Consider the following 21,100-nt stretch of genomic DNA (forward strand, 5'->3'; position numbering starts at 1 on the left):
AGGAGGAGTCACTGTGGTCCTGGAGAACATCTCTCCATATGACATGTGTATAAATCTACACACACATGAACACACACCCAGGCTGTTACACGTAGACAAGACCTTTCACTGTTTCCATTAATTCAGTCACCCCAAAGGTTGATCAACTCAAGTACAGGTAAGTATACTTATATGCATATAAGAAAAGACACAAATGCACCATGGCTGGGTCAACTGAGTTGGTGGCAACGTGGCAGTGGGGGAATACAAATGACTTGACTGTGATGCAAAAGGGCTGACAAATGAGGCTGTAAAGCAGATGATCTGGTGTGCCTCTACTTGGTTCTGTAGCTGCTGCTGGAATCAATGCCTGAGCAGCAGACTTTGCACTGCGTCTGTTGGCATCTGCTGGGAATTCATGTTCATTTCCAGGCTTTTTTAAGATGCACAAGTTAGGAATAGAATGCTATCAAAGTAAAGTCTTGAAACTTGGAGGAGAATAGCTGTACCTGAGTTCTGCTTTGCTGGGGGGGTGGGGGGGAACACCCTCCTCCATAACAATGCTATTATTGGGTGTTACCTAAAGCAGGTGGGACCCAAACAGATTGGCAGCATTTCTAAAATATTTGATACTGGTTAGGGCTGTGACAGTATGGTTTTTTTCTTACCATGCTGAAAAAATAAGGTATCCCCGCGTTTGGTGGTTTACCAACCAATGCCGCAATGTCTCGGCTCTCGTGGAGCATTGCCAAGGTCTTGAGTGGAGCAGATGACCATATAAAGAAATATGTCATGAGATGATGTCGGCTCAGGCTGAAAGTAGAAAAAAACCTTGGAAACTAAGCATTCAGAACAGTCTGAAGCTGGTGCTTTTCGCTCACAGTGATTACTTCTACATATGTTTACCTCATTATTTGACACTTTGGCCATGTTTAATATAAACATCTGACACTGTAACATTACATATATATGACTGAAAATAAGGAAAAGCATAAAAGGTCCCCTTCAAGTTGCTTCATTTTACCTAGGAAAGTAAAAAAGCATAGTGTGTGTGTGTGGCTGCACATAATGGACAGGCAGTAGAGTATTTTGAGGAAAACAGAATGAGACCTCCTCTTTCTGGGAAGCATATAAGTGTCTTTCTAGGTTTACCTTGGCCACATCACCATGGGAACATGCAGATATGGCACACTCAGAAACTCTGTTATTCTTGTTGTCTGCTTTGATTAAACTGTGACTTTCCCTTCCTGCCACTGAAATCAGGTTTACCTGTAGGAAACAGAGGCTCCGTGTACTATAAATACAGCAAAGTGCAAATTCCACAGTCACAATTAGAGATGCAGTGACACATACTACTGAAGACTGAAGAAATGTGTGGAGATTAAACACGAGAAGAACTAGAACATGATACTGGGAATGGGACCAGTAATAAATTCATTTGCCAGAATAAAATACATGTCTTCCTGTTGCCCATAGCAACATCAAATTCTGTTGGTAACATTAGGAGGTGGATATTGTATAGACTCCAAAAAGCTTCAATGTATTTTTCCATCTGGGACTATATCACCATAGAGCTATATTAATTGACATATAGACCTGGTTTATAATTCCTCCCTGTAGTCCTTAATAACGACCCTGAAGCTGTCATACCACCATCATCCCAGAACCACTCACGGCAATAACATCCATAGATCGATCATCAGTCATCCAGCCCTACTTATAGAAGCAGGCAGGAATTCCCAAAAGGCTTTTCGCCATCAGCAGAGATGGCCGCACCGCGTGACTGGCTGCGAATGTGAATGAGTGTCACTATCTATCTTGCCCTCACAGGATAAAAAAATATCAGTCTGTAAAAACATCAAGGTCCAGAAAGAGAAAACTCCAAACAGCTTGTAAATCATGCAGCACCACTGACAGGAACATCACAGGCTGAGATTGATGTGGCAGTACACAGAGCGGGTGTGAGGGAGAGAACTTTCCATGAAAACATTGTTAATGACCCTTCTACAGCTCAACCAAACTTCTAAATACATGAGAGGAGCAGTTCACCAAATACTTAGATGTTTTCGTAACCTGCTACATTATTCCCATAAAGACAATCAATCATGTAAATACACTCAAGTATTGCCTTCTGTCATTAAAGAGTGCACAAATGCTGTAAACCTTCATTACATAAATGATAGATGTTAAAATTGTAAAGATCTCATTGGCCAAATAGTGAGCCAAATTTTCCCAGGCACTGAAGAGACAAAGTTAGACAGTTAACATCCAAAAGTTATCACAATGTAACTGTAGAATTTAAAATTGAAGACAAAGCAAATATTTGGCTTGCTTTATTTGTTTGAATTTGACAGAGAAATAAACACTGATTGCAGAAGCAGCCAAAGTACCGACTGTTTAGCTGTTAGCTGAAGTTAGCTGGCAACATTTGTTGAAACATTTTCAACTGGATACGTCTTTATTCCAATTTGTACCACCTAGAGCAGTCATGTCCACAGCAGGCAACCAGGAAAAGCGATGGGCTGTGAAGTCAATTTGACATACTTGCCTAACCCTGAAGTTCGAACTTCCGAGTCTGTCATGTGATGCACACTGGCCCAAAAAGTATTTTTTCCTGCACACAATTATTGAAAAAGGAGCAGCTGTAAAACTGTGAATACATTTTTCTAAGCACCCCTGCAAAATGACTCGCTTTACAGTGGACTTTTTTGGCTTCATGCGCCACTGAGCAACTTTAATAGGAATGAATAGACGCCATCTTTGAACACAGTATCCAGTTCTCCATAATACATCCATGATCCAGATGTGTACATGCAAATGCCTCTCACATTTTCTTTACATTCCTTCTGAACACACCTACAGTCTTGTTTATAATTTGTTTGATCAGATATTCTTATTTCAGTCATTATTTTGTTATTATACTAAATGTATGAATGTATTATACTGTAGTTTCCACTAATGCACTAATGAGATGTTTATTATTTTGTGTAATGCTAAAAAGATTTTGCAGACAACCATGAGTATAGTCAAGAAAGTAAGGTATCAATAAAGCAATCATTTTTGGGGGTTTCATAATAGAGCCCATCTGTCCATTGTAACACCTACTGCATTGAAAATAAACATATCCTGCTGTGAACTTTGGTTGGAATGATAGTCTGCGTTCTTCTCCTCATATGCACTCCCTTACTGACTGTTCAGACACAGTGCAAGAGAAGCATACAAAGTGAATGAAAGTACAAGTAGACACAAATTAGTGTAGAGCAGCACAAATTGGCACAAAGACACATCCATGCAAGTTGAAAATGTTTCAACTTGATTGCCCACTGGGGAGCCTGTGAGGCAAAAATGAACCATGATAGTCTGTGGTAGTTTGATAAAAACACAAATTTATTTATAAGGAGACCCTCATTAAAAACTGAATGCATACACACATGCATGTAGTTTTACCAAACATTTATCAAATTATAACAAATTTATTGCCACACAGTGAATCTGGAGCCTTCAAGACCCAGAGGGTCAGGGGTCTAGGGAAAGTTGGTAATCCAGCCTTTTCAAAACCTCCTAACCTCAATACTGCTGTTAACAAAAATGGGAAAAAAGTTTGTGACTGATTATGGTGGCAGGCATTTGTTTGACTTTCCACCCACAGTAAAACAGAAACGCAAACCTGCTCATGGTTCATGCAAGGTAGCCATTTGAAACAATTTCTGCTCTCACTGTGAGTCAAATATGGCTGAGGTGAAAAAGATTGGATTACAGCTCAGCATCGAGGAGCACCATCATGTCCCAAGGGGGTGTACAGTTGCTGCCTGTTGTGTTAAGTAAATAAAATACAGTTTGGGAGGGTCAATATACTGAGCTGATTTAAGCTTGTCAGATCCTGGGGGAGAAAGACAAAACCGTCACTTTCTCTCTGTCAGAGCATGTACTGTATGTTTCATTAGTCCTGCTCTGGTTTCTTTCCTTTCCTCCCCTCTCTGCCTGTTTTTACACTTCTAACAGCCATCACATATCCAGAGAGAGAAGGAAGTGACAAGCTCAGCTCAGCAGTAATTGACCAGCTCGCAGATGACACGGCAGATAGACACAGGGGAGAAAGACAGGAGGAGAAGCTGCTCCATATTAAACAAAGGTCTGCCCGCATGTGGCGGTAACTGCCCTGTGCAGGGTTTCTTCCTCTGCATGATTCAAAGGCCAGCGATGACATTAGCTAGATTGTTCAGAGAGAATAATGGATTAGTTTTACTACGATGTGAAAGAAAGGCTTTGATGTAACACATGAAGGGAAACCATGACACAGCTCTACATTTTCAGCTTCTGAGGGTAGAAACTACATGGATGCTATCAAACTTTGTGACACTGTTACAAAAATAATTTTGTTTGTTATTACTATGAAGTTCCATGTGTGTGCCTGATAGGGCTGGGTCTCAAATCTCAGTATGTTTCTTGAATCCACTGAAGTGTGTCTGTAGCACCAAGTATCGAAATCTGTACCAAATTTGGTACTGAAACAGGTACTGTATTGGTAAAGTATTGAAAAATAGTGCCGTGCCTAAAGTTCAATGTTGGAAAGTTACCTGAAAAATGTAATCAATTACATATTATTCCTTTAAAAAGTATTTATCGTTCATTTACTAATTACTGAACAGCAAAATAAATTAGTTAGATTACTTGTTACTGTACTTTCATTACTCAAGGGGCCTTGTAACCAACTTTAAAGCCTCCACAGTTATGTGTTTCACTTTCTGTGTTTAACAAGAGTAGACAAAGCTAGCATGTAGCAGACCAGTCAAGACACTGAATGCACAGAGACCAAACAGTTATCAATCCTCTATCAAACTACTGGTAAGTAACAGAGCATTACTGGTATTAGTAACTGACTGACTTTGAAATTGTAATCCATTACACTACCCATTACTGGAAAAAGTTACTGCTCAACACTGCTGTTGTTGAACCAATAATCTTTGCACCATTTGAAGTTGTTTGTGTGTTTTTTTCAGTTGCTTCTCCTAAGTTGGCTTCAGCTGTCCTCGTCTGATGACTGAATACTAACTGTTCTTCCACTCCTGGCTGCTGCTAAAAGCTTACAAATTGCATGAAGCTGCCAACACCACGCCTCACAGTGACGAGTGGTACCTCACCACACATAGCACTTGGCATTTAGGTCAGAGTTTAATTTCCGTCTCATCAGACTGAAGAGTTTTTTTGGCTTCGAGTGCCAACAGATATACACCATTTGGGGAGTCATATTGCTTTTATTCATGGAGTGGCTTTCATCTGGCCACTCTACCACACAGGCCTGATAGTTAGAGAGGTGCACGGATAGATGAAAGTTCTGGTTGTTCCAAATCTCCTCTACTTCACAGTGATGGGGTCCAATATGCTCCCAGGAACATGCCACACACAGTACTGTTTCAGGGCTCTATGGAGAGTTTATAGCTTGATTTTCATGCTGATGTGTAGAGCCACAAAAGCTCAATTTCAAAGCAAAGCATATTACAGAAAATAAGATATCACTGTAATTTTTGATTTGTTTTGTTTGATATATAGATGGCAAAAAACACATATTCAAAAGAGCAGCACCACCAATTTGAACTATTCAGCACTATAACAAAATCATTATTTTTAAAGCTGTATTCATTAATTAATTTATTTTTGGCCAATTGGGGCACCCGAACAAGTTGAAAATACAACACTGACATATTATAACCGTATAAAGTTGTTATGGTGAACATGTTTCCAAGGAGTTGCTTATGTACACATCTGGCAGACACGGAACAACATTAGCATTACCACCTGACGTACATAAGTCCAACATTCACTTTCCTTTTAGGCCTGTTTTGGTCTCCACCAACTCCTGAAGGAAATATCGGTCTCTTTAGCAGCTAAATGCTCCACTATGTTCACTAACATTTCGCTAACTTTGTCTACTGTTTGAGTGTGGATTCATCAAAACAAGCAACATGTTTTGATGATTCACATGACACATAGTAATTTGATCCATTGTTGATATAAAAATGATTTATGACTGCAGCTTTAAATAAATACATTTACATTAAGTGTGTGACATTAAATGTGGAAAACATGAAAAGGAGAGAGTACAACAACACAAAGCTGACTTAAACATTTACCAGTGTTTCATGGTAAATGGTAAATGGGCTGCATTTCTATAGCGCCTTTCTGGTCTCCTGACCACTCAAAGTGCCTTTACACTATGTGCCACATTCACCCATTCACACACACATACATTCATACACTGATGGCAGAGGCTGCCATGCAAGGTGCCAACCTACTCATCAGGAGGAGTTTCTAATGGTCACACACACGTTCACACACCAATGGTACAGCCTTTGGGAGCAATTTGGGGTTCAGTATCTTACCCAAGGACACTTCAACATGTGGACTGGAGGAGCCGGGGATCAAACCGCCAATCTTCCAATTAGTGGACGACCCACTCTACCTCCTGAGCCAGAGCCACCCTGGTTAACTTTAAAGACTCTTTAGGTTGGATTTCAAACGTTGGCATCTGCTAGTGGTAGTGTCAAAAAATACACTGTGGCAGTTAGAAATGCACAAGACTAATCCCTAAGTTTCCACAAATAAAAGGCCATTTAGGCCATTTGAATAATCTAACAGATGCTATGATCACAATATAATTCTACACATAGGGGCTTTAAATAGTACACTGTGGTCCCAAGTGTTATTATAGTCTCCACAGAAGGGATGATGGGAGCCAGAACCAACTAAAAGCCAGAGGGACTATATTCAGATAAGATAATTAGGTCTATAGTGTATATCACCACCACAAATGAATCATGAGACTGTGCAGAAGGAGGCTCACACATGGCTGTATACCTCTGCTTCAGAAAAGATGGGTTTTTTTTACCAATAGATAACAGTAGCTGCCGGCTAACTCATTAGCACAAAAGTTGAAAATATATGTTTTTCAAATAACTGGGCCAAATGCCTTTCAACTAGCCTATTTTAATGTTATCACATATAACACTTTATTGCAACCAATATAAACTGGTAAAATTGAATTAAGATCTAAACAAAGCTTCGTAGGGTGAGGAAGTCTCAACAGGGGGCGCCACACTACCATTGTAGATTGGGTCATCTAGTAGAAAAAAATCAGTATCCATTTCTGTTCGGAGTGTCTGCCCTGATGTGGCGTTGATATAGTGATAGGGGTGTGTCTCAGTCAGGACCTCCCAAGAGGCCGGTGGACATCTGCTGCCTCTGAGGTCCTGTCACAAGAAATTACAGACTTAATCAAGTCCTCTCCATCTCCTTGGCCCTTCTCCACCTTCTCCCTCACTCTGTATGTGACTTTTTCCTCTGTCCTCCTCTCTCCTCTATTTCTTCCCTCTTCCTCTTCCTCTATCTGTCTCTGCCTGTTCCCTGCCTCCTCTTCATCACCCTCTCCTCTCCCCTTTTTTTTACTTCCCTATACATCACACACGTTTTTCACCTCGCTCTTTTCTCCTTGACTTTCCTTTTTAGCCCCCCAGCATCACACCTCCTCCCTCTCCTCTCCTCCCCTGCCTCTAGGTCACAAGGAGCTGATCCAACCTCCTGTTCCTGAGTCTTACTTAAACTTCAGTTATGTCAGCCAGCCTGCAGCAGAGCTGTACCAAAGCCCAAGGGATCCAGTGACCTTAGGAGTGCACAGGGAGGAAGCAAGATATGCAAGATATACTGTGCGGTATTTTCTGAAGAAGAAAATGAAGGAAGAAAAAGGAGAGAGGAGAGATAAAATCTGGTGAAACATTAAAGGATAAGGCTGCTGATATTCTATATTTTTTCACTGTCAACCAGTCTCATGAAAAGACAAAACTGTTCTCTCAAGAAAAATGACACAATAGTCAGTCGCCCAAAAACGATATAGTTATGTTTGAGTGACAGATTCGGAAGAGGTGGGGTGGATGGAGGATATAACCCAACAGTGGACCACTGTTCCCATTTCTAGCCACAAGTTGGGACAGTTTTTAAAAAATCAAACCTTGGAGCGTCCCCTAACCTTAACCCTGTGGTTTTTATTGTAGCCATGATGACGAAGGTTGCCTAACTTTAAGGAAGTAGTAACTTTAACCCACACCATTTGTTTCTCTAACTTTAACAAAGTGACCATTTTAACCCAAACCACAATCTTTCCCTAAATCTAACCAAGTGGTTTTTGTGCCTAAACCCAACCAGACCTTAACCACAGCATTGTCACATCATAAAACATCATTATTTTTAACAGTGATGTGTTTCTGTTTCGGAAAGCACAGACAAATGATGTCTTGCCAATTCCTGCCGATAGGGACGCCAGATTAGAAAACACTCCTATGTGTCAATCTGGAGTCACATGGTCAAACTACACATTTGGTCGTTTAATTTGGAGGACTTGTTAGAAAAAAACTAAACCAAGAATGAATTGATCCAACATTTGATAAAGTGTCTATGTATCTTAAGCCTGATATCTTATTCCTCTATGCCATAGAGTTGAATTATTGTTCAAAAATACATCAGTGAGCCACACCGTTACACTGGGTGACATGTTCCTTCATTACCATGAACACACACACCAAGTTCATCTTGACTCAATCCTGTTCTGGTGTAGTAAATACTTCAAATGTGTGTTAACGCATGACAAATGGACTATTTCCTCCTGGTTGAGCAACATTATTTGCGAAAAGCTACAGCTCCCAGCTGTTTTAAGAAATTACTGAGCATTTTTTTAAAAATTAAACTATGTATTTGACATCTGTTTTTAAGCATTTACATCTTTAGAAAAAAAGTTGCAGTGTTTGTTATTTTTTTCTGCAATAAATGTGCCAAATTAGGGAAGCATGACACCACTAAAATATTAATACTTTATCACTTCAAATGTGAATCTGAAATACATAATTAATGTATCTTTTTAAAAATGAATCTGTGGGCTTAAGCATTAATTCCAACTGTTCTTTTCCACACAATAGTCTGATATTCTCATATGCGATAGCTTTGTGTAGCTCCTCACGGTTGATATACACTCTAATAGAGTTTATTATTAAACCCACTACAGTGATGATAACATCACCTGAAGCTCAGTAAACTAATGAAAAACCTTGCAAAACAACTGATTGTCTCTTCCGAGCTAAAATCACAGAAAAAAAACACAAAATTGCCTGACAAAATGATGTGATGCACAAACACACACACAGACACACACAGCCACTCTCCCTATTTTGCAGCAACAACCACAACGAACTGCCGGAATCCCCTTTGAGGAGAAGCCCATCACAGTTCTGTTAATCCCCTCCCCAATCAATTCGCTGCGAGTGTCAGCCCCTGATAAGCCCCCTTAACCAACCACTACACACACACACACACACACGCATGCAACACACAGTCAGTCTCAGTCACGAACCCCCCACCCCCCCCCCTCACTCATCACTCACCCATGGCAAAAAACGGGATCCCCAGCAGTGTAGAGTTGAACTTCCCGTCTGATATGAAGAAGATCCCTGCAGCTGTCACGTTGGCGATGCATATGGTCAGCACGCCTAGGAGGCCTAGGAACGGCTTCCCCCTCAGGCAGTCCCGCATGGAGCTGGAGATGGTGGCGGCCAGGAGCACCAGCACCAGGCTGACCAGCACCTCCCCTTTGGCAAGCACGCCTGTCTGGTGGAAGTCCTGCCACAGGCTGAAGGAGGTGAGCGACTGGATATGCAGCTGGTCAGGTGCATGGGGCGCCTCGGCTGTGGACAGCCGGCTGACCAGGGCGCAGAATTCGTTCTCCCAGCGCTCGGCGATGGCATCCTGCACCACTGGTCCATGGTTGCGGAGGTAGTAGGTGATCTGGACAGCGCGGGCGAATTTGACCTGCTGGTCACGGCTGTTGGGCGAGAAGGACACGCCGCCCAGCTGGTGGCCGATGAAGGACACACGGCCGTCCTGCAGGGGATTTGGAGGGAGGAGGGTGATGAGTAAAGACAGATGAAGGGTACAGTTTTTGATAAAATACATCATTCTACCTGTTTTCAATGCACCTGACCATCAATGTAAAAAGAGGGAATTTTCTCTTTGACACCAGAGGCTGTGGAGCATCCAGAGTTGCAGCGTACTACAGTACAAAGTTCCAACCCACAGAGAGCAGTGCAGTAGCAGTTTTCTGCCCTATTTCCTTCAGTGTTGATTTGCCATATAACTTGAACTCCCCTTACAACTGTGGACAGAAATGGGTGATATATTGTGAAGGTTGGTGTGCTGCCTCATTGTAATGTTTGAATTAATTTAATCATACAGCATACGCACAACATCACTTTGACAAGAGTTTGGAGATAATGTAATTGTGCAATAAGAAGTGTGCAGAGCAGAGTTCAATAAGGCAGCTGGGACAATAAAAGTCTGTCAGGAAGAAAAACAGAACCATGGCAACATGAGGTCATTGTCTCATGCTTGGGCTGAAAATGTTGCCAGGCTCTGTAGATGTACAGTATAGCAAAAGTTACAGTTAGAGCATATTTTGTGTTCTAAGGAGTACAGCTCAGGAGGAAGGTGACCAAAGGATGGATGTACATTCAGGCACTACTAGTTACCCACAGGTCTGCTGCTAGTCACCATCTATATATCTAACAGTGCAAGTTTACTCTCAAGCTCCATCCAGGGAAGAGCACTGTAAATCAGAGGAACACACCCAAAACATACTTTCTGTGAATTCAAATGCTTTGCTTTAACTTTGCTAATGTTCTAATTTGAATCATTTATTTCACTTCAGGACAAAGATTCATTCACTCATTATGTAAGCAAGGCAACTGCCTCACCCTTTGAACGCACATCAGTATGCAACCCTGATGCATAATGCTATGACGTTAAGAAGTTGCTTCTTACAATCTTCAGTGTTGGATTCTAAGTTCAGTCTAGGTCAGTAAAACTAAAACTACATGAGCACTTTTTTCATGGTTCGAGGCTCTAGCAACGTTTCCCTAATTAGCATGTTCGCATACTTATTTAGCTAATGACAAAATGTCAGAAATGTTGCTGCTTTTTCCCAAGGTGTCTACCCAACTTTTTGGCAGCTTTGATCATTTTTAAGTGTGCAGGACTGTTGCCTGTATGTTAGTTACATATAAACTGGCTGTTAGTCACACCACATTTTTGTCAGTTTAGCTGGGCTTCCTGTATTTACTGAGCCATTAGCCATGTCAGTGTTTTAGCTAGTTTTGAGTTATCATAAACAGCTAAATAGCAGAATCTAAGTTAAATAGTGTTAAGTTAATAGTTTATTACATCCAGTCAGTAACAGAGTTATCACATCATGATTCTTTATCTTACTTTAGTGGCTATGCAAACATTTTTAACCAGGAAGTATTTTTTAAATTGCCTAAATTCACTTTTAGTAATCTGTACAGAGCTACTTATTTGGAATGGTCTGATAGCAAACAAACAATGCAAAGCTACTTTTCAATGAGCTAAAATTGATTTTATTAGTGTTAATAGTGTATTTTATTTAGATGTAACTGCCAGCAAACTTTTCACCACATTTCAAGTATGAGATACAATAGTTGTCAGAAATTCCAGACATGCTTGAAATACGACTAAACAGCTGATCTGAACAAGTTTTCAAGACAGTGAGAGGAGCTCCAACGCAAAAAGCTTGATTCTGATTTGGGCAGTAATACAGTTCAGCTTGAGAATTCACACTGACTTGACCTTTCAGTCATGATTTCTTCTGGATGTATCACACATTTAAAGTTACAGTAGGCTATATTTTCAGAATTTTAGAATGATTAATTCAATCATGCATATAACGTAGGCTATATCGAAACTATATCCACCAGGTTTAAATATACAGCATATTAAAACACTGACATAGTAATTATGTCCACAGACCATTTAATCAACTAACCAAGACACACATTGTTATATCAATTTGAACTCCTGCGTGACACTGTTTTGTTGTCGTAACCAGAACAATGTCAACTTTAATTTGCAGCTTATTGTAGATATGATTTATCTTGTTATGAGCACAATAATCCACCACAATCAAACAGCCGCAATCACAGCGGGGAGCTTGATATAAATCTCATGCTTCTAGATAAATAAATCCCTGTGATTGTTTGCTTCAATTTCTGTAAACAATTTACTGTTGTAAAAAAAAAAAGGATGCATTATTCTGCTTTGGCATTATGTGGGCAACAAGATGAATTAGTGGTTGAGGACACTGCACTTTAACATAAAATAATTGATCCCATCCATAAGTCAACAGCCAGGTTTTCTGACTATCACTGACTACCTCAAACATGTCAATTTACTTGCCAAGATCTGCTTGTTATTTTTCTCTCAAAAACAATCCAATTGAGCACCTAAAATTTGTCATTTTTGACAGTGTACAAGTGTGTTTATGTAATGTAATCACTCAGAAATTGCTAAGGGAACTCCCAAAGCTTTAGCTCTCATTTCACTTGTGTAATTGCACAAAGCTCAAATTAATCTACCACACTGACTTTGTAACTCCACTAAAGCATTTCAAATGAATCTCAATATTCACAACACACTTATCTGTAAACTTTTGCATCCCACACAGCGACAATGCATGCTTAGACTGTGTGTTATTGTTGTAATCACTGTGCTGAAACACATGCAAGTATGTATTTGATAATCTAAGACACGGAACTATATTACTTGCAAAATGCCTGTTCAGCTCTGAAAAAGCCCAAGGTACAGTATATCCACTTTGTTTTCTACCCTTGTTTGTGGCACCCTTTTGAGAGAGAAAATATAGTTCTCAGTGTGTGTGACAGAATGAGAGAGTGAAGATAGGTGGGGGATGGAGCACCACACAAAGGTGAGTATGTGTGTATATGTGATATCAGTGAGCAGCTGAGTGATATGTGAAAAGGGGGGAAGTGACACCTCCCGAGCTCTCTTAGAAAAGATGGAAGTGAGTGGCAAGAGAGGTGGAGAAAGATGCGTCAGAGAAACCACCCACAGCCTTTACTGTTTTCTAATCTAATTGATATTGATATTTTTGTATATGCATGTCCTTTGATTAAAGACGCACTCCACCAATTTTACATATGAAAGTATAATCTTCTGCAGCCGCAGAGGGGAATGACAAAGAGAATCTAAGAAAATTGTGGATGGTTTCCAGGCAGGGAAGGTCTACCGAAAGATGCTTTAGAGTTGCATTATGGGAATTACAGTGTTTTAGGAGGTTGACTCAGTCTAGGGTCAAATGGGGACATTTATACCTCTGAGTTAAGGGGTTAAGGCTTAGCTTTGGAGCCTTAAATATTTACCTACATGCTATAGGAGATTGCAAGAACTGATATTGGTCAGTTTTAGCTAAACACTGTGATTACATGGCAGGAGTCTCCTATTCAGTTGTGAGTGGAGGAGGAATAGAGGTTATCTGGATGTAACTGTTCTCTAAGTGCATGTGTTAACTACTCTATATCACAAAGTGAGTGAATCTATAAATCTAAAACTAGGCTGTGGCTATCTACAGCAGAACTGCTGTTAACACCTTGCGCCACATTTAAAACTGGCTTCAAAGTTGGGATATTGATCTTGGCCTCAGCTGCAATTGATTTTTACCACTGCTCAAAATCTGAGTCTCACAAATCCTTCAGCTTTATGGAGGCACAATCCATGCATCATCAGCAATGTGAAATTTGGGGCTTCATAGATAGTGAATGGGATGTTCACTGTATTGGTAGCCAGTTCTTCATGTCATCACAAACTCAACCTTATTAGTTGCATGTTTTCATCCAGAGACAATCCTGTGGTGATGCTAATTCAGATTAACTACAAAGTCTGTAATTACTACTGTAATTTTTTGGCCTTGAATGCACCGTTCGCTAGTCTACTTATTTGCTGGCCTCATTTACACTCATCTATCTATTGGGATCGGGTTAGGCAATAATTCAATATTATAATATTTTTGTCAGTGGTATCATATCAGGATGACGTGATTGTGTTGTGTTATTAATTCTATAAAATTCTGCAGTCCAAATAAGTGATTCTATACAAATTTTAATTTAAAATTAACAAAAGGAGTGTTTGAATGTTTTGTTTCATGTGTCTATTTTATACTTAAGATTTTAATTAAGGTTCTTAATACAGTTTCAAGAGACATTCATACTATTAAGTGTTTTTTATTGCCATGTATCCAAACGCACCCTAGGGCAAGCCAATTACTGTCACACATATAGATAGCCCCATCAACCAGTGCCTCATCTGTTCTCCCATCCTCCAATCACATCCTGTCTTCTGCAGCATTTAACCTGTCACAGACCTGCTTCTGCATATCAGCTGTTTCCCTAGTGTCTCGGCTTGCTGCTGCCACTCTCACCTCCAGTTTTATGATTTATTAAAGAGAATGGGGGTGTAAAACAAACGTTGACCTTAGCTTGACATTGCCATGCACTATCCAACCCAAACTACCTAATAACTTAATTCAATCCAGCACTCAATTTCACAATCCACTCATGAATGTAACAAGAAGCTTGATAATGTCAAACACAATATTATTAGTTTTAGAATAAATGTAATGCTAAAGTCACACAACAGTGTCTTTATATATTGATCCATTTTGACCATAAGAGCTTTTACTACGGAAGCCCCGAGCAGCCAGAGATGCTCTTTTAGTGACACTTACTATCATAAGATGACAACTTAATTATCTCATTATCTTGACATATCAAACCGGTATCTCAAGATTATGGGCTTAAATAATAAGTACCACAAAATCTGATCCAGACTAATCACAATCTCAATCAATTCATCCATCAATCAATCAATCAATCAATCATATGAACACAAACTATGATTTTGTGGTGTTCATTAATATTTTTAGCCCTTAATTTTTAGATCTTGATTTAATTATATTATTTGATTTAACATTCTCACCTGTAATATCTCATTATGTTTTATTTTAGTGACTCAAATACAGTAGGTCTGGTGTTGTGCTCACCAGACTGCTGTGTGTAAAATTGTTACTTCAAGATTATGGCCCCACAAAATGTCAACATGTCCTCCAATCTGAATGACAAAATATATAGCTTTCTATTTCAAAAAGACCAATATGACCATTTTCTGATCTGCCACATCTATAGTCAAAATTTAGTTAGGTTTAAGCAGCTAAAACTGGTGAATGTTAAGGTTACGTAGACATTGTGATCATGGTTAAAAAAAAAAACAATATTAACTGTAGAGAGAGAATATTAACAGTAGTCTCTTGTGCCAGCTTGGATGATATATCGGCCAGTATCAACTTATCACAAAAATATGGGTACTGGCATAATGTGTAGAATAAGTTACAAAAAAAGCACCAAGAAATTGCAGTATCAAAATGCCAAAGATATGCATATAATAATAATTAACAAATCTAATTTAGAAACGGTGACATTACAGTTTGTCTGTTTATTGTTCAAATGTAAAATGTCCTGCTCAGTATATATCTTGGTCATATCTTTAAAAAAGTAAACTTTAGGGATCCTTATTAAAACTGTTAGTTATCAGTATATCTCAAGCTCTCAAATATCAGTATTGGTATCTGCCTCAAAAATCCAGTATCAGTCAGGCTGTTTCACTCACATGACAAGTCACTTGTTGGGAAAATGTAAACATAGGTCACTTCAACTGTTGAACAAACTAATACTTATAATAATACTAATATGGTCGTTTTTCTGGTGAGGACGGTCTGAAAATGTTACCTGTTAATCTCAAAATCACGCGATGATTAAGTTGCAATCTTGTGATTACAGGTGTGAAACGAAAATATATGTGCAACCACGGCTGCTCTGAGCTTCCATATGCAACTGCAACACATGTTAACAGAGCTGTAAATCTGGAGAAGTCCATATTTGTATGACCTGAGACAAACTGTGCCCTCACTGTCAGTAAGGAAAAACTAAAATATTTGCCCTATCGGTTATCAGCACATAATCACATACCAGCCTTGCCATATGTCCAATCTGTTGCCTTAACAACTTTGGCACCTCAAGTAGCTATCAACAAGCTCTAATTAACCATCGGGCATTAGCACACCGATGTGGTTGCTGATGTGAATTCAGGATGAAACTACAGACCAAGATGTGACAGGTATTTCTCACATCTCATTTTCTAAAAACACTAAGTCTAATTGAACTTCCTGATAATGTTCAAAACCATATTCATTTGTATAATAGATGTGTCTCCAAAATGTACTTTGTCCCAATAACAGAATTCTTTATCCTATATGTTTATGTTGCCCCGTCTGGTGTATCTTTTCTTATCACATTCTTTAATGTAGTATTTTTTTTTTATACCTGACAGTTAAAAAAAAAAAAGATTACACAACTAATAAATAAAGCAGTGAGGCAAAACAAAGAATATATATTTTTAAACATTTTCACCTGGGAACAGAGTTAAAGTTCATCAGCAGCTCAGCAAGAAGTAAGACTTTTTACAAAGACTACGTCTGTATAACAAGCACAGAAATAAACCCCTGATTGTGACATCAAAGAGCAGGATGAGGCATAAGAAGTCAGGCAAATGAATTAGCCCAGACAGCTCATCAGAAAGGCAGACGGAGAGAAAGAAAGGTTTCAGGAACATAGAGAGTGCAGAGTGGTTGATCCAGAGTGAGGAGAGTGGGAGAAGAAAGAGGTCACATCAACCTTCAAGATGGAAATAGTGTTATTCATGTTGGAGAGAAGTTAATGCTAATGTGAGTGTGAGTAGCCTACAGTATATGCTGGCAAGGCTACTGTATACATGTAATGGAAAACCTGTTACGGTGAATGTATGAGCATTTTGTTGTCATGCTAGGACGTGGCTCTATGGATGGCAATGTCAGTCAGTCAGTACACTACTTTAGTCCTGACTGAAATATCTGTTGAACTGTTGAAAGGCTTGGTATAACATTTTGCGCATTTGTGGTCCCTGGAGAATTAACCATACTGACTTTGATGATCCATTGACTTTTCCTCTAGTGCCACCATGAGGTTGGCATTTGTAGTTTTGAATGAAATATCCTTACACATTCCATGCAGATGAAGAAAAATACAACAAAAAAGCATCTTCCCTTTCCATAAACAATGTTCTGCATACTCTGAATAAACCACAGGCCTCACTGTGAACAGTTTTTATTGGACCTACTTTCTACCAAAAAAATCCAATAAAAAAAATGTCATTCACCTCAATTTGATGATTATTGGAATCGATTCAAATCTATATATAATCTAATCGATTATTCTCTGACTTAATTGTTCAGTCTCTTAAATGTCAGAAAATAGTGTGAAATGCTCATCGAAATTTCAAACAACCAAAGATACTCAAATGACACTAACATAAAGCAGAGAAACACAAGGAAGATGAAGGTCTAGAGTTTGAATATACAGTAGTTAATAAATCATATAGTAAAGTCTCCTAAGTGGCTGTTTGTTCCTTGTGAGATAAGACAGTGAAGTGACTCAGTCTAATTGCCTGTTTCTCCAGTAGGAAAGGCACTAATATGTTTTTTTTAATGAAACATTGCACAGATCATTTATATTTGAACAATAATAGTGCAACTTTCTGTGACACAGTAAAGCGATAAAATGACAAAAATCTGAATATGTATTATTACAGGCCCTTTATATCACTCTTTTGACATAATGATATGGTGCTGTAAACACAAACCATTTTGACTATCACTTGTCATCCAAAAGAAGAATACACTTTGTATCACTTAACCTGAATACTAGGAGCCAAACAGTCTGCAGCAGGACGATAAATGGCCTCACTACTACACTCAGACACTCGATACTGCTCGGATAGCACAGATTGCTGTGGCAGCTCTCACTGGAAGTTACAACCTGCCATGCTGGAGACCACTGTGGTGCATTAAATATGTGCTTGTGTCTGTTTGAGCCCACAGTATGTTTGTGGCAGTGCAGAGCGGTACTGTGGCGTTTACACCACAGTATAATTGCCCTGTGTTGAATAAGCCAGTCGTCACACTGACTGTGTTCGTATTCTATTAAACAGCACAGCGCTTTCAAGTGCTCCTCAAGGCCATAAAATAGAATGAACCCTTCACAACAAGCACATGTCATGCCGCTAGTGATGAAAAACCACCTTGCACGGCACTTGCCCTGTGGTGTGACAATGACAGTTTGGTTTAATTTGTAACCAAATACCAATTATTGCAAATCACGTTTGTGTGCAGTTTAAAAACCTCACAAATACTACAAGGCTTCATCTGCAGAGGACATCTGCACTTTCCCTGCCTGCTGAATGTACACCTGTATGTCTACTTTGACATATTTTGTTGTGCATAACTGCTGCGAGAAGGTTGTCTGTGATTGATATGGCTGCATGAGTGTAGTCAGATCCTACTGAGCAACAGAAAGAAGGAGGATGATCCAGGCAAGCAGGGTACCTAATCTATTAGCCACTGTAGCCATGTCATGCTGCATGTGCAGTCTGGGGAAGGCAAGAGGGAGACACTGCATCAAAAAAAAAAAAAAAAAAAAAGGACAGAGGATATCCCTGTGAGTGTGTGTGTGTGTGTGTGTGTGTGTGTGTGTGTAGGAACAGAGAGCAGAGCATTCAGGGGCTATATGCAGCCAATCAATTCACCTGCTGCACCAACAAGGGAGGGTGAAAACTGCGAAGCCGGCTGTCTGTGTTATGGAGAGGGTTCCCTCGCTGGCTGATATATGTAGCAATCTGCAGCCCCACATCACAGCCTGAGCAAATACAAGCCCCACTGCGTTCATTGAGAAATTATGGCAAGCTGCGAGGGCCAGCCTGCTACCGCTATTCACACGCTGACTGCTGCTGCACCGTCACCACCGCTCTCACAGACACATTTGGGGGGGAATAGTGTGTGCGGGCCTGCCTGACATGCATGTCAGAGGAGCTGCAGCGTGCAATAAAATCTCACCTTTAGTGTTGTGTTCGGATAGCTCACTGGCACCTTGTGGAAAGTGCTGTTGGAAAGCACAGCCTGCCTGATATCTTCGAAGATGGTGATGATATCATCCAAGAGGCAGCGCTTGTCCCTGTGGCTCAAGACGCAGAGGTGCGCGAACGTGTAATTGAATCCCTTGTAATTGACGCGCAAATCCAACACCTGCTTGTGAACCTGCAGGACCTGGTCGGCCAGCTCCAGGATGTTCCCCCCGGACTTGGCCAGCAGGATCAGCCTGCCATATCTGCCCGGGGTGTGCAAATCCGAGTACAGCTTGTGCTTCGACTGGTCGATGGGAAACAGGCTGTTGGCGAGACTCCTCTCGATCTTGGCGAGGCTGTGAGTCGGGGCTACCAGCACCTCCAGGTCCGTCTCCGGCTTGAATCGGCTGAGCACGGTAGATCCGAAAATGATGGTGAGGACCGCGGGGACAGTGAGGAAGAAAACGGGGTGCCTGCTAACGAATAAGCCCAGCCAGTAAAACGAAGCCTTGAGCCCTCTGTGTATCACTTGCCGCAGCATCCTCCACAAAATCCAGCTTGCAGATGCCCCGTCTCCTCCGATGAAGCACATGTGACATCAGACTCCGTTCCCCGGCTTAGTCCAATTCGTAAGAGAATTACACCAGGCTACAACACCAGCACCACCATGCACACACGTTCACACGCACACACACACTCACACATTCACTCACTCACTCACTCACTCACACACACACACACACACACACACACACACACACACACACACACACACACTACAACACCTGGAAAAACAGCACTGCAGCAATTCGCGGCAAGACGCACAGACACACACAGACAGGCGGACAGTCAGAAAATCATCGCGCATCGGCCGATCGAGACGAGTCCGCGTTGTCCGCTCTCAAGCCATTCCGTCTCCGTGTGAGGGAAGAAAAAAAAGCCGTGAGTCTCCTTCGCTGCACCGGCTGCAGTAGCAGCGACGAGCCGCGGCGGTGTGATGTGCATGTGTGTGTGAGTGTGTGTGTGTGTGAGTGTGTGTGTGCCTCCTGTCTGCCTCTACAGTTCTCACACCAGCGGTGGCGCCTGATTTATGTACTTAACTGTAACCATGTGGCGGGGTTGAAGAGGGGGAAGGACGGCTGGAGAGGGAAATGATGATGTTGCCTGGTTATTTTGGGAACAGTGGAGGCAACAGGCAACGTGAGAGTTGTAAAATGTTCCTGCAGGTGGCTGAGTGACCGGCAGCACTTGCAGGGGGATGAGTCAGTGTCGGCTTCATGAATGGGGGGAAAGCCACCCTGTGTTGTGCTTCATGCTGAGTGGTTTATACAGGGCCAGGCAGGGAGGTGTGAGAAGACCAGGTAATACAGACGTCCCTCATTTTAAAAAAAAAAAAAAAAAAAAAGCCTGCCTGTTTAAGTTACCTGTCCCCCCCCCCTCAACACACACACACAGACACAGACACCTCACTAAAACCTCAGTCATTACCACTCCTGTTAATCAAGTATATTATTGTAAAAAGATGCTGTCAGTCATGTAATTCTCCATCTACTGTGCCTTCATCACTAAGTGAATAGAACAGGTGCGTGAAGACGGCAGCCTTCAGGATGCTTTTCATAGAATTCCGTTTTTTATTGCCAGTGTGAACATGTCAAATGGCAACACAATAATCGAATGATATCCATTTGACACTTTCTGACACATTCTGATGGGCGAGGTTATATGGCACTGAAGGTAGACATACGTTTCTAACTCAGATTTGACCTTGAGTGAAAAAGCTTTAGTAACACTAGTATTGAGAAGAATTTTATAATGAAACAAATGCATTTCAGCCTGACTCATCATCAGTGATCCTGATCCAGCCACCAGTGGCAGCACTGTGCGCTCTGCAGCTGAGCAGCACTCCAGTCAGCGAGATGAGGAAGAAATCCTGCACCATCTTCGATTTTGCATGGTTTGTATTGACTTTAATAGAAGACACAACCTCTCGGTCAGTATAAATCATGTTTATTGTTACATAACACCAGCTGAGAGGAGATGTTTTTTCAACCAGTCCTTCAAACAAACAACATGATAAATTATTGGTCCATGCCTCCAAGAATAACCCAATCAAGCATTTTCTGATCTGATGGCAGTATTGGCAGGACGTCATTTGTCTGTGCCTTTGAAAACTGGCACAAATAACAAAAATTATTCATATGATCATTTTCTGATAGATCCACAGATTTAG

The 21,100-nt window shown here is 40.7% G+C and overlaps 1 protein-coding gene across 1 annotated transcript in view; it reads right to left on the reverse strand.

Annotated features, from left to right (window-relative positions):
• The window catches only part of ptchd4 (patched domain containing 4), a 43,250-nt gene extending 22,964 nt beyond the window's left edge, over window positions 1-20,286 (reverse strand). Inside the window, exons 1-2 of the mRNA XM_067572890.1 lie at window positions 18,863-20,286; window positions 9,405-9,900 (exon numbers count right to left, since the gene is read on the reverse strand). Of these exons, the coding sequence (XP_067428991.1) occupies window positions 9,405-9,900; window positions 18,863-19,462 (1,096 nt within the window). The 5' untranslated portion in view covers window positions 19,463-20,286. The remainder of the gene's footprint in view (window positions 1-9,404; window positions 9,901-18,862) is intronic.
• Window positions 20,287-21,100: the final 814 nt, after the last annotated feature.

Source organism: Thunnus thynnus, chromosome 18 (assembly GCF_963924715.1).
Source record: "Thunnus thynnus chromosome 18, fThuThy2.1, whole genome shotgun sequence".
NCBI lineage: Eukaryota > Metazoa > Chordata > Actinopteri > Scombriformes > Scombridae > Thunnus > Thunnus thynnus.